Genomic DNA, 15275 nt, shown 5'->3' on the forward strand with positions numbered 1-15275 from the left:
GGTATTATACCACTGCTCTCCCCTCTCTCCCCCCTGGTATTATACCACTGCTCTCCCCTCTCTCCCCCCTAGTATTATACCACTGCTCTCCCCTCTCTCCCTCCTGGTATTATACCCCTGCTCTCCCTCTCTCCCCCCTGGTATTATACCCCTGCTCTCCCTCTCTCCCCCCTGGTATAATACCACTGCTCTCCCCTCTCTCCCCCCTGGTGATATACCCCTGCTCTCCCCTCTCTCCCCCCTGGTATAATACCACTGCTCTCCCCTCTCTTCCCCCCGTACCCCCGTACCCCCGCACCCCCGCACCCCCGCTCTCCTCCCTCCCCCGTCCGTGCGGTGTCTCCTCCCCCCCTCCCTGTGTCCTCGCAGCTGCTTGTTGCTGGGGAGGGTGACGTCATCGCTTCCGCCCCACTTCCTCTCCGTCTCCCTCTCTCCTCCTCGTCCCTGCGGCTGGTGAGAGGCGCTCACACAGATACTGTACACACAGTGACGGCCGGACCTGGAGCCAACATGGAGTAACCGAAGATGGGGCTCGGACGGGGCCACCACCAGCAGCCACACGGGCGGGGCGCAGCAGCCGCCTGCTTATAACAAGCCAGTCCCCGGGAGGTACACACTGCTGCCGCCGCTCGTACACGGGAGGACTGCACAAGCCAGGGGGATAGCTAGTCATACAGCCTGGGAAAAATGAGCGGCTCGGAGCCCCCCGAGGCGGGTGCAAGACGACGGTGATCGGGACAAGATGAGCGAGGAAGCCCCCCCTGAGGAGTAAGTGACCCCCCTCGTTGTCGGGGTGCACGGGGAGGGCTGGCAGCGGGCTCCCCTCCCTGCTGCGGTGCATTGCTGCAGACGAGGGCCTCCTACGTGCTCCTGGTGTCTGCAGCATGGCACGGTGTGCAGCCTGAGGGGGCATGCATCGGCCTGCAGAGCTGTTGCCATGCTACCCATGCCAGGGGAGGGGGTGCATGCTGAGCATGGTGTGGGCATCGGATGGCAACTCCTGCTCAAGTGTGCCCAGATCATGCCTACTTACCTGCCCAGATCATGCCTCCATGTACAGTACACCTACTTACCTGCTGTGCTCAGTGCAACAAAGTTGGCGGCGAGCAACAGGTGAGACCTGTTATGCTGTATGTGCAGGACATGGCGACATTATGTAACGATTATTTTAATACAGACCCAGAAAGGTATTGGCACGTCGTTATTTTCAGCCATTGGCGAGTGATCCGCCATTGTGTGCCGTAGCCAGGACATAGGGCGCCCTTTATTTGGTTACCGTCCCTTAAGATGCGGCAGACAGTGACAGCCCCTGTGTTTGCAAGCGCAGTACCTGCGCAGGTGAGGTACGCTGGGCTTGTGCTGCTGCAGAACCTCTTCTAAGGTTTCAGTAATCAGTGGTGTTGTATGGGCGGTCAACGCTCGAGAGGACTCTGCAGCCGTGTGGTTTACGTGCTGGCACGAGGCCCTACTGTTGGCTTCATATCGAATGTGTATGTCCTATAATCGTGTAGAATATGGATGCGGCGCGCTGTCGTGTGCCGCCTGGTTGTCGGTCTGCACTGCACATTCCTATACACAGTATTGATATGCCGGTCAGACTAATGTTTGTGTATAATCATATACTTCATGGCTTTATGTCTATATACTACTCTAGCATATACATATCCCTCAGTATACTCTTTAGGCCCCATTCACATGACCGTATGTGTGTTTGCGGACGCGCAAAAAAAATACTTGTGATGTGAAAAAAAACAACAACCTTGTAGCAATGCCTATTCTCGTCTGCAAGACTAGGACATGTTCTATCTTTTTGCGGGGCTGCGGTACGGGCATACGGATGTGGACAGTACACAGGTGTGCTGTCCGCATTTTTGGCAGCCCCACTGAAATGAATGGGTTTGCATCCGGTCCCCAAAAAATGCGGTTGTGTGAATGGGACCTGACTGTGTACCGTCTGACATTCCGTGTGAATCCGGTGGTTCGCGACGCCATGTTTATAGACATGAACACTCTGGGTGTGTTGCACGCTCAATTCCATATGATCGGCTGTGTGACATCGGCACTGTCTATCGCGGACTCATGTCCGTAAATAATCGCGTAAAGGTAGTCGTGGAGATCCTCACTTTTAAAAATAAGACGTGGTAACTATAAGGGCTTATGCACACGAACGTATTCTTTCATTATTTATTTAATTTTTTTTTGCGGGCCGCATGCAGAACGATTCATTTCAAAGGATCCGCAAAAAAAAAAAAAGGAAGTTACTCCGTGTGCATTCCGTTTCCGTATGTCCGTTCTGCAAAATAAATAGAACATGTCCTATTATTGTCCGCATTACGGACAAGGATAGGACTGTTCTATTAGGGGCCAGCTGTTCCGCTCCGCAAAATACGGAATGTTCGCGGACGTCATCTGTATTTTTTTGCCGACCGCAAAATACATACGGTCGTGTGCATGTGCCCTAAGGCCTATCTAAAGCTCTGGGTGATGGCAAATATGGGCGCCATTACAGTTCCCATAGGGGTTGCTGTTCAGCCTTTTCCAAGCCCCCATACCACTGTGCGATGAGGCAGCTTTGATGTTCAGGGCTCTTGGAAAGCTGGGCTGTCGTGGGGGCCGTATTTGCTGTCGCTCAGCTTTCTCCGGTTCGGATGTAGGATTTTTAAGCACTAGACCAAAGAGGAGAACTCCCCGAGTGACGTTAGGATCTACTTTGTGGTCGATATTCTTTGAAATCGTTGCTGTGCATCAGGTGCGGTGAAAGCGACTTTACCTCAGGAAGTGAACTGAGACTAAACACAGAGCAGCCACCGCCATTCACAAAAAAAAAGATGTCAGATTAGAGCGGAGCTGCTGCTGGCTCCTCACACCCCCGTGTCCCGTGTGCTGAGCTCGGCTCTCGCGTTCATTGTTTCTGCTGGCATTGCTACGCTGTCCAGGCGCAGGACCTGGTGTTTGGGTTACCTGGAGGCCTTCCATTCATCGCGGGCATTTGGTTACCGTGTAATTATGAGCCATTCATCGGGTTCAATGGACGTGAGAGCCCCTGAGGGGAGATAATGTGTGACTTGTCGCCAATAAAATGCTTCTCCATCTTGCTGGTTGTTATTGTGTGAGGTTTTTATGGACTGCGGATGCATAATAATAATAATAATGTGTTTGGCCTGTGGACAGGTCCCTGGAGCCAGGTAGTCGATGCGCCCGGAAATTCGCCTCAGTCGCGTATATTGTTTGGATGGTTTTCTGTACATTGTTTTTTTTATTTGAGCCGTGGTTTATCTTGGGCCTCTTACACACGACCGTATGTATTTTGCGGTACGCAAAAAATACGGATGACATCCATGTGCATTCCGTATTTTGCAGAACGGAGCAGCTGGCCCCTAATAGAACAGTACTGTCCTTGTCCGTAATGCGGACAATAATAGGACATGTTCTATTTTTTTGCAGAATGGAAACGGAATGCACATGGAGTACCTTCAGTTTTTTTTTTTTTTTTTTTTTTGCGGCTCCATTGAAATGAATAGTTCCGTATACGGTCCGCAAAAAAAAAACCAAACGGAATGAAAATACGTTTGTGTGCAAGAAGCCTTAAAGGGATCCTCCAAGACCAGGTTCCTGTATATACATGGCAGCAGGTTGCATGGGTTAAAAATAAACCCAAAAAAACTGCTCTATGTTCCCGCCATATGAAAATGCGTTCCCAGTCTCGGAGAACCCTTTTAATGGGCTTCAAGACACACACAGAGGGAAAAGTGAAGGGGTCATACATGGTGACTAATTATATATATATTTCTTTCCGCTAGCACCTGCGCTAAAAAGATTGCCTGCTACGGCCAACCGCTCCTGTGTTGGACATAAGACGTTAAAGGGGTATTCCACTTTTCAAAAGTTATCCCCTATCCACAGGATAGATGATAACTAAGATCAGTGGGGGTCCTACCATGAGGACTCCCCCCACTGATCACAAGAACGGGGCCCGTGCCATGTGGAGCCCCCCTTGTCGGCTTGTATGCTGGAAAGCCTCCATATGCATATGCCAAACATACATGGGGCACCACTGACAAAGATGTTTCCCATGAGTGTCCGTTTGGCTGGGATGTACAGTGGGGGAAATAATTATTTGACCCCTCACTGATTTTGTAAGTTTGTCCAATGACAAAGAAATGAAAAGTCTCAGAACAGTATCATTTCAATGGTAGGTTTATTGTAACAGTGGCAGATAGCACATCAAAAGGAAAATCGAAAAAATAACTTTAAATAAAAGATAGCAACTGATTTGCATTTCATTGAGTGAAATAAGTATTTGAACCCTCTAACAAAAAAAGACTTAATACTTGGTGGAAAAACCCTTGTTTGCAAGCACAGAGGTCAAACGTTTCTTGTAATTGATGACCAAGTTTGCGCACATTTTAGGAGGAATGTTGGTCCACTCCTCTTTGCAGATCATCTCTAAATCCCTAAGGTTTCGAGGCTGTCTCTGTGCAACTCTGAGCTTGAGCTCCCTCCATAGGTTTTCGATTGGATTAAGGTCCGGAGACTGACTAGGCCACTCCATGACCTTAATGTGCTTCTTCTTGAGCCACTCCTTTGTTGCCTTTGCTGTATGTTTTGGGTCATTGTCGTGCTGGAACACCCATCCACGACCCATTTTCAGTTTCCTGGCAGAGGGAAGGAGGTTGTCGCTCAGGATTTCACGATACATGGCTCCGTCCATTTTCCCGTTTATGCGAATAAGTTGTCCTGTGCCCTTAGCAGAAAAAAACCCCCAAAGCAAAATGTTTCCACCCCCATGCTTGACGGTGGGGACGGTGTTTTGGGGGTCATAGGCAGCATTTTTCTTCCTCCAAACACAGCGAGTTGAGTTAATGCCAAAGAGCTCTATTTTGGTCTCATCAGACCACAGCACCTTCTCCCAGTCACTCTCTGAATCATTCAGGTGTTCATTGGCAAACTTCAGACGGGCCTGCACATGTGCCTTCCTGAGCAGGGGGACCTTGCGAGCCCTGCAGGATTTTAATCCATTGCGGTGTAATGTGTTTCCAATGGTTTTCTTGGTGACTGTGGTCCCTGCTAATTTGAGGTCATTAACTAACTCCTCCCGTGTATTTCTAGGATGCTTTTTCACCTTTCTCAGAACCATTGACACCCCACGAGGTGAGATCTTGCATGGAGCCCCAGAGCGAGGTCGATTGATGGTCATTTTGTGCTCCTTCCATTTTCGAACAATCGCACCAACAGTTGTCACCTTCTCTCCCAGCTTCTTGCTAATGGTTTTGTAGCCCATTCCAGCCTTGTGCAGGTCTACAATTTTGTCTCTGACATCCTTGGACAGCTCTTTGGTCTTTCCCATGTTGGAGAGTTTGGAGTCTGCTTGATTGATTGATTCTGTGGACAGGTGTCTTTTATACAGGTGACTAGTTAAGACAGGTGTCCTTAATGAGTGTGACTAATTGAGTAGAAGTGTCTAACCACTCTGTGGGAGCCAGAACTCTTAATGGTTGGTAGGGGTTCAAATACTTATTTCACTCAATGAAATGCAAATCAGTTGCTATCTTTTATTTAAAGTTATTTTTTCGATTTTCATTTTGATGTGCTATCTGCCACTGTTACAATAAACCTACCATTGAAATGATACTGTTCTGAGACTTTTCATTTCTTTGTCATTGGACAAACTTACAAAATCAGTGAGGGGTCAAATAATTATTTCCCCCACTGTATGTGTCAGTATACGATATTGTTTTAGTGGGTGGTAATATTGCTGCTCAATACCTGAGGAGGTGGTGATGGTGAGTACAATAAAAGAATTCAAGAGGGGCCTGGATGTATTTCTGGAGTGTAATAATATTACAGGCTATAGCTACTAGAGAGGGGTCGTTGATCCAGGGAGTTATTCTGATTGCCTGATTGGAGTCGGGAAGGAATTTTTTATTCCCCTAAAGTGGGGAAAATTGGCTTCTACCTCAGTTTTTTTTTGCCTTCCTCTGGATCAACTTGCAGGATGACAGGCCGAACTGGATGGACAAATGTCTTTTTTCGGCCTTATGTACTATGTTACTATGTAATACGTCTTGAGAAGAGACGTCTTAAGGTGGGTTTACACGCTGCAATGTACAGCCGGTTGTCAGGAAGGAACACTACTTTCCTGACTGTCAGCTGCTGGCTCATGCAGTGATCTCCTCCACAGTATGAGGGATCTCTGTTGGGATCATTGGTCCTCATACGGCTGCACTGTTTCTGGGTGGCGGATCGCTATTTAGACAGCACAGAAACGATGATTGATGCGCCTGCACGAGCGACGAGATCACTCAATGAACTAGTGTTTTGCTCATTCATCAGGTGATCGGCGGCACATTTACAAGGCCAGATTGTCGGGAACGAGCGTTCGCAGGAAACTTCGTTCCCAATAATCTGCCCGATATTCGGCCATGTAAATCCACCTTAAGGCCTCATGAATGGGTCGGCAATCTGGAGCTGCAGTGCAGGATGGAGGCACAGAAGCACTACAGAGTACTTCCGTGGTGTTTCTGTCCGTGCCTTCGCACCTCAAAAAAATAGAACATGTTCTATCTTTTTGTGGTGTGGACGGATCACGGACCCATTCAAATTGCCCGTGCATTGGGGACCACAAGTTGCAGTCCCCAATGCACGGAATGTGCATGAGGCCTAAGGAGGGGACATGATTAACCTATACCAGGGAGGCCCAACCTGTGGCCCTTCAGCTGTAGCCAAACGACTCCCAGCATGCCTGGAAAGCCTAAAGCAGGGATGGCAAAACTACAACTCCCACCATACCCTACTGTAGCAGTGTGGGCCAGCTGGGAGTTGTAGTTTTGCACAGCTGGAGAGCCTCAGATTGGCCATCCCTAGCCTAGAGCTATTAGGGCATGCTGGGAGTTGTAGTTTTGCAACAGCTGGGGGGCCGCAGGTTGAGCATCCCTGACTTATATAAATGGGCCGTACAAACAATCCCCTCGAAAGACAAGGGGTCACGGCCTCCGACCGAAAGGTTTAGTCTCCAGAAGCGTCAAAACTTCTTTACTGTAAGAACTGTGAATCTGTGGCACAGACTTCTTCCTCAGGACGTGGTCACAGCCGGAACAGTGGACGGTTTAGAAATGAGCTTAGAGGAATCCTGAAAAGTAAATGACATTAATGCTCACTCCCCTTTTTCTAAAACTCACGTCCCCACCTCTCCCTTGGCTGAACTTGATGGACTTTTTTTTAACCGTATTAACTATGTAACCTGCTGAAGGCCAGAAGCATGTTCTGTATGTAAACCCCCCCCCCCCCCCCCCCCCCCCCGTCTGAACAACTGATCGTGGCACCGCTCTCCTTAAGCAGCCTCGGATCCTGTCACGTGATCCCTCTGGGCCACCATTTACATACAAACATTATTCTTAAAGTGACAGTCCCATCAGAGGAACCCTGTCCATAAAGGGGAATTTCTTGCTGGGGACACTGCTGTATAAGTCTGTTGTTGTTTTTTTTTTTATGTTGTTGTGTCTTTTTTTTTTTTTTGGTGCCCATTTTCAATGGGAATTCTTGACACGGGTTCCATGTCAAGAATGGACAGAACACTTCTTTTTCCGAGGTGTGGTTTTTAAAACTGCAAGCGGGAAAAAAAAGCATTGTTTGAATTAACATACAGAATTATTATTTATTATTAAAGCACCATTCTTTCCATAGCGCTGTACATATGATAGGTGGTGCACATACATAATACAGACAATTACACTAAGCATGAACATGACGAGTTACAGACTGGTACAGGAGGAGAGAGGGCCCTGCCGTACAATCTACATGGTATGGGAGAAGGACACCGTAGGTGAGGTCCCCATTGAAATCAATGGGGAAGATCTGCATGTGTTTTTTGGAGCGGAATCCGTGCCATAAATCCGTTATGTGAATAGATCCGCAAAAAAAAACGGAAGGTACTCCGTAGGCTTTCCGTTCCATTCAAAGATAGAACATGTCCTATTATTGTCTGCATAACCGACAAGGATAGTACTGTTCTATCAGGGGCCATCTGTTCCGTTCTGCAAAAAACAGAATGTACACAGGCATCTTCCGTATTTTTTGCGGACCGCAAAATACTGAAAAAGCCATGCGGTCGTGTGCAAGAGGCCTTATGTGGATTTCACAGTTTGCAATGCATTAGGCTAGATTCGTATGACTATCTCCAATGCACAACGTTCATATAAACAGACCTATAGAAATGAATGGGTCCGGATTCAATGCATTCAATTTACGCATTGCTCCTGTATAGAAAACTCGCTGGTGTGAAAGGGGCCTCACCTGAACACGTTACAGATTCCAACGCAGCCTAGTACAGTACAAGCAAAGTGAGAGATTTGACAAATCTCATGTACACTGCAGAAGCTCCGGTAGCCGGATTCTCTGTCGGATCAGGCTATCAGATTCCCAATGCTACTGTCAACATAGCCTGACACGTTTGGATTTTGGTGCCAAAAATACACAGAAATTCGCAGAGAATTTCTATTTGATGACCCGCACTCGTGTGCCTCTTTCACAGAAGCGAGTTTTTCCATGCAAGTGCAATGCGTGATGTGAACGTATAGCACCCGCACTGAATCCTGACCCATTTATTTCAATGGGTCTGTGTACAGTCGTGGCCAAAGGTTTTGAGAATTACATAAATATTGGATATTGGAAAAGTTTCTGCTTAAGTTTTTATAATAGCAATTTGCATATACTCCAGAATGTTATGAAGAGTGATCAGATGAATTGCATAGTCCTTCTTTGCCATGAAAATTAACTTAATCCCAAAAAAAAACTTTCCACTTCATTTCATTGCTGTCATTAAAGGACCTGCTGAGATCATTTCAGTAATCGTCTTGTTAACTCAGGTGAGAATGTTGACGAGCACAAGGCTGGAGATCATTAGGTCAGGCTGATTGGGTTAAAATGGCAGACTTGAAATGTTAAAAGGAGGGTGATGCTTGAAATCATTGTTCTTCCTTTGTTAACCATGGTGACCTGCAAAGAAACGCGTGCAGCCATCATTGCGTTGCATAAAAATGGCTTCACAGGCAAGGATATTGTGGCTACTAAGATTGCACCTCAATCAACAATTTATAGGATCATCCAGAACTTCAAGGAAAGAGGTTCAATTCTTGTTAAGAAGGCTTCAGGGCGTCCAAGAAAGTCCAGCAAGTGCCAGGATCGTCTCCTAAAGAGGATTCAGCTGCGGGATCGGAGTGCCACCAGTGCAGAGCTTGCTCAGGAATGGCAGCAGGCAGGTGTGAGCGCATCTGCACGCACAGTGAGGCGAAGACTTTTGGAAGATGGCCTGGTGTCAAGAAGGGCAGCAAAGAAGCCACTTCTCTCCAAAAAACCCCATCAGGGACAGATTGATCTTATACAGAAAGTATGGTGAATGGACTGCTGAGGACTGGGGCAAAGTCATATTCTCCGATGAAGCCTCTTTCCGATTGTTTGGGGCATCTGGAAAAAGGCTTGTCCGGAGAAGAAAAGGTGAGCGCTACCATCAGTCCTGTGTCATGCCAACAGTAAAGCATCCTGAGACCATTCATGTGTGGGGTTGCTTCTCATCCAAGGGAGTGGGCTCACTCACAATTGTGCCCAAAAACACAGCCATGAATAAAGAATGGTACCAAAACACCCTCCAACAGCAACTTCTTCCAACAATCCAACAACAGTTTGGTGAAGAACAATGCATTTTCCAGCACGATGGAGCACCGTGCCATAAGGCAAAAGTGATAACTAAGTGGCTCGGGGACCAAAACGTTGACATTTTGGGTTCATGGCCTGGAAACTCCCCAGATCTTAATCCCATTGAGAACTTGTCTAATTCTGACAAACTCCAAGAAGTGATTATGAAAGAATTGGTTGCTATCAGTCAGGAATTGGCCCAGAAGTTGATTGAGAGCATGCCCAGTCGAATTGCAGAGGTCCTGAAAAAGAAGGGCCAACACTGCAAATACTGACTCTTTGCATAAATCTCATGTAATTGTCGATAAAAGCCTTTGAAACGTATGAAGTGCGTGTAATTATATTTCACTACATCACAGAAACAACTGAAACAAAGATCTAAAAGCAGTTTAGCAGCAAACTTTGTGAAAACTAATATTTGTGTCATTCTCAAAACTTTTGGCGACGACTGTACATGAGCGTTTTTTTCACCCATCACTTCTGCGTTACGTAAAAATCGCAGCATGTTCTGTATTCTGCGTTTTTCATGCATCCCTGGCACCATAAAAGTGAATGGGGCTCCAGTGAAAAACGCAAAACGTGCGGATGCAATGCGTCTTTCACTGATGGTTGCTAGGAGATGTTGTTTGTAAACCTTCAGGTTTTTTTTATCACGCGACTGAAAAATGCATCAAAACGCACCCGTGCGGAAAAAACTGAACGCAATTGCAGACAAAACTGACTGAACTTGCTTGCAAAATGGTGCGAGTTTCACTGAACGCATCCGGAGCCAATCCGTCACACTCGTGTGAAAGAGGCCTTCCGCGCGGGTGCAATGCCTGATGCGAACGCACAGATTCCGGACCCGTTCATTTCAACGGGGCTGTGTACATGAGCGTTGGTTTTCACGCATCACTTGTGCGTTGCGTGAAAATCACAGCATGTTCTATATTCTGCTATTTATTTATTTATTTATTTATTTATTTATTTTTCACGCAACGCTGGCCCCATAGAAGTTTATGGGGCTGCGTGACAATCGCATCCGCAAGCAAGTGTGGATGCAATGCGTTTTTCACGGATGGTTGCTAAGAGATGTTTGTGTTCCTTCAGTTTTTTATCACGTATGTGCAAAACGCATTAAATCGCATTGCACCCACGCGATAAAAACTGACTGCGATCGCAGACAAAACTGAATGAATTTGTTTGCGAAATCACGTATTTTTCACTGAACGCATTTGCAACGCATCCGGAGCTATAACGCACACACTCGTCTGCAAGGGGCTTAAGGCTCCATTCACGCGTCCGTGGTGTGTTGCGGATCCGCAACACACCCGCCCGGCACCCCTATAGAAATGCCTATTCTTGTCCGCAAGCTGCGGACAAGAATAGGACATGTTCTATCTTTTGCAGAGCTGAAGATCGGGACGCGCTCCACAAATGCGGATGCTGACAGCACACTGTGTGCTGTCCGCATCCATTCCGTCCCCATAGAAAATGAATGGGTCCGCACCCGTTCCGCAAAATTGCGGAACGGGTGCGGACCCTTTTGCGGTTGTGTGAATGGGGCCTAAGGGTGGTCAAACAGAAATGATCAAGTGTCTGCAGCCTGCTCCCTGAAACAGAAGATTCGTATGTATCTGCTCCACACCACTCCGGTGGTCCATGCTGCGCCTCTTCACATCTGGCTGACCATGCGCATGGTCACATGCACTGCTCCAGCCAATTTTTTGCGGCCCAGCTGAACGGAGCAACGGATGCAAAGAGCACAATTTTTTTTTTTTGCGGCCCCCATTGAATGGGTCTACACCCGAGCTTCAAAAAAATGTGGATCCAAGCGACGGTCGTGTGCATGAGGCCTAAGATTCCTATTCACCCTAATAGGTCTCTATTAGGGCTCATGCACATGGCTGTGGTGCCTGTATTGCCTTGGCAGAATTATGGGGGGGGGGGGGGGGGTTGTTTTGTTTTAACTTTACCCACAATTTTTTTTTTTTTATTTACCATTTTCCAAGACCTCATTAAAAAATGCATCTTGTCCCGCAAAAAGTAAGCTCTCATGGCTATGTGAACGGAAATGTAAAAAAGTTATGGCTATTGGAACGTGGGAAGGGAAAATCAAAAATGGCCCGGTCTTTAAGGGGTTTTCCATGTTTGGGCTATTTTTTTTTATTTGAACCCCAGCTTGCAGTACCTGTTGGAAAAAAAATTAAAATAAAAAAAAACACATCCCTGCCTCTTCATCTGTGTGGCTGTCTTATAAACTTCTGAACGGACAAGGACACATGTGACGCTGCAGCCAGTCACTGGCCTCCGTGGTGACATCTCCCCAAGCAACACATTCACTGCTGGGTCATGTGCCACTTGGGGACACGTCATCCGAGGCCAGTCATTGGCTGCAGCGGCGCACGGGTCCCTGCCCATCTGGAAGTTTATGCGACAGGGACCTAAAGACTGCAGAGTCAGAGGAGCGGGTGAGTAGTCGTGTACGGAATTCTGTCACCGCGGTCTCCATACCACATGTACCACGGCTACAGTTTTCTTGCGCTTTTTATTAATCATATTTTGGCACTAAAGAACAGGGATGCCTGAATCCCAGGGTCTGGGGAACTAATATGCCTAATTTTCTGCTGACTCCTGCCCTTTTCAGTTATTTTCTGTCCACGCCTATAGAAGCTCTTATTATTTGACCACTAACAGAATCTCCTCCTAAGGCCTATTGCACACGACCGTATGGCTTTTTCAGTGTTTTGCAATCCGTTTTTCACGGATCCGTTGTTCCGTTTTTTGTTTCCGTTGTGTTTCCGTTTCTGTTCCGTTTTTCCGTTCCGTTTTTCCGTATGGCATATACAGTATACAGTAATTACATAGATAAAATTGGGCTGGGCATAACATTTTCAATAGATGGTTCAGCAAAAAACGGAACGGAAACGGAAGACATACGGATGCATTTCCATATGTGTTCCGTTTTTTTGCGGACCCATTGACTTGAATGGAGCCACGGACTGTGATTTGCGGGCAATAATAGGACATGTTCTATGTTAAAACGGAACGGAAAAACTGAAATACGGAAACGGAATGCATACGGTGTACATTCCGTTTTTTTTGCGGACCCATTGAAATGAATGGTTCCGTATACGGAATGCAAAAAACGTCCAGTAAACGGGGAAAAAAAACGTCCGTGTGCAATAGGCCTAAGGCCTCATGCACACGGCCGTTGTGCCGTTTCCCGCTTTTTTTCGCGGACCCATTGACTTTAAATGGGTCCGTGGAAAAATCGGAAAATGCACCGTTTTGCAGCCGCATCCGTGATCAGTGTTTCCTGGCCGTGAAAAAAAATATGACCTGTCCTATTTTTTTCACGGACCCATTCAAGTCAATGGGTCCGTGACAAATCACGGATGCACACAAGATCGTCATCCGCGTCCGTGATCCGTGTCCGTTTTTTCCTATCATTTCAATGGCAAACTTAACTTAGATTTTTTTTTTTTTTTTTTTCATGTCCGTGGATCCTCCAAAAATCACGGAAGACCCACGGAAGAAAAAACGGGCACGGATCACGGTACAACGGAACCACGTTTTGCGGGACGTTAAAAAATACTGTCGTGTGCAGGAGGCCTAAAGTCGGGTCCTTTATCCTTCCTGTAAAGTCAGAGGTTATCATCTGTGCATGCTGATAGGAATAGCAGAGCGATGTCTTGGGTCGCTCCCAGGGGATCTTGCTTAGGCTACTTTGCCACTCGCGTTTGGTGCGGATCCATTTGTATTATCTGTAACATAGCCAAGACGGATCCGTCTTGAACACCATTAAAAGTCAATGGAGGACGGATCCATTTTCTATTGTGCCAGTGAAACGGATCCGTCCCCATTGACTTACATCGTGTGCCAGGATGAATCCGTTTGGCTCAGTTTCATCAGTGTTTTGGTGTCCACCTCCGAAGCAGAACGGAGGCAAACTGATGTATTCTGAGCGGATCCTTTTCCATTCAGAATGCGTTAGGGCAAAACTGATCTGTTTTGGACCGCTTGTGAGAGCCCTGAACGGATCTCACAAACGGAAACCAAAACGCCAGTGGGAAAGTAGCCTTAGACATTTTGCTTCCTAGAATTATTACATTTTTTATTTTTTTTATTCTGTATAACTTTAACAAAAGGCTGTCCATGAGAATTGGGGCTCATTCACACAACCGTAGTTTTTGTCCGCATCCGATCTGCATTGTCCATGTCCGTTCTGTGGCCCCTTAAAAATATAGAACATGTCTTATTCTTGCCACTTTTGGAATGCAGCAGTTATCTGCTCCTAGGAAAGCTGGGTGATGACAGACAAATATCCCAACGCTAGACTTCCCACCCGGTGTTGGCCACCCTTTCCTGACTGCTGGTAAGTCTGTCTAGGCGTGCAGGGGTATAGTTAGCGGAGAGCGTGGCTAGGCTGGTTTACTCTTCTGAATCTTAGGAAGGCTAGGTGACCACGCACATTGGAGCTGTAATGGTGGGCGCATGGGTTGCCTCTGATTTTTCTTTTTTCTTGTTGTTCCAGGGGTATTACCCCTAACATCTCGAGGACAACTCAAGTCACCATGGATTACTTGACTTTCAGGTATCAGGATGCGGGCGTGCTCTGGGCACAGCTTTGGGATTGCCGGGGAGGCCTTCAATGAACATCGGGCAATAAAGTGATGGTAGAACCACCAACCCCCATTTCCTGCTCTTTATATGGAAATGAAGTATGCTAAACTTCCTAGGAAATTCCAGTCTCGTCCTCCGGTCAGACTGGCCACGACCACCCGAGCATCTCCGGATGTAATCCTCATCGGGCCGACTGTCTGGGAACTTTTCAGGGTCCAGTATATTTCCAAAAACTGCTATATGGGAAACCACCCTAATAAAATAGTGTAAGGCCGGGTTCACATCACCGCTTATCTTTCCGTTCTTCTGATCCGTCAGAATGATGAAAAAAATAAATAAAAATCTGATCCTGTACAAAGATATCGGCATGGGAGGAAAAAATGGATGAGCTCTCCTCCTCTTCACATAGCTGATGGGCGCCGGACCCCCAACCATCAGGCACTGGGGACAGGCCATGGTCATCCCATCGCCTATCTATATCCCCTTTCTTTTTCCCAATCCTCCCTGTAGCTCCTTCCTCTTTGAGAACAGTTTGATTTTTCCAAAACGCATCTTGAGCTCTGTTCACATAGGACCTAATGTACGTTGCGGCGCTTAAATGTTTTTCTCAGAATACGGCTTTGAGAAGCGCGGTGGAAATACGTGAAATATCGCAGGTTTTTTTTTACACAGAATTGTATTGTAGAACACTAGTCGCAGTAAAGCCGCGTCGTACTGTGTTGATGCGTTTTACTGCGCAGTCGCAAATTTGTCACTTAAATAAAGCTTAAAAAAACCAAAGGCTGAGGGGCCACAAGTATGGCTAATCATAGGCGATGGTGTGTCCGGGGCAGTCATGCCTGGCCTGTGCCGCTCCGGATAGCAGACTGCCTCCCCCCAGGGCCGCCATCTTTTCTGCATTTGCATGCTGCACTTCTCATTCATAAGATCCCAGCAGCTGCAGACGACGAGGCCGGAGCCGCCGCCTCCTCCCCTCCCCC

At 47.1% G+C, this 15275-nt stretch overlaps 1 protein-coding gene across 1 annotated transcript in view; it reads left to right on the forward strand.

Annotated features, from left to right (window-relative positions):
• The first annotated feature begins 428 nt into the window (after positions 1-428).
• SPRED2 (sprouty related EVH1 domain containing 2) overlaps positions 429-15275 on the forward strand; it is a 91874-nt gene continuing 77027 nt past the window's right edge. The window contains exon 1 of the mRNA XM_040430105.1: positions 429-768. Coding sequence (XP_040286039.1) covers positions 743-768 — 26 coding nt within the window. The 5' untranslated portion in view covers positions 429-742. The remainder of the gene's footprint in view (positions 769-15275) is intronic.

This window comes from Bufo bufo, chromosome 4 (genome assembly GCF_905171765.1).
Source record: "Bufo bufo chromosome 4, aBufBuf1.1, whole genome shotgun sequence".
In the NCBI taxonomy this organism is placed as follows: Eukaryota; Metazoa; Chordata; class Amphibia; order Anura; family Bufonidae; genus Bufo; species Bufo bufo.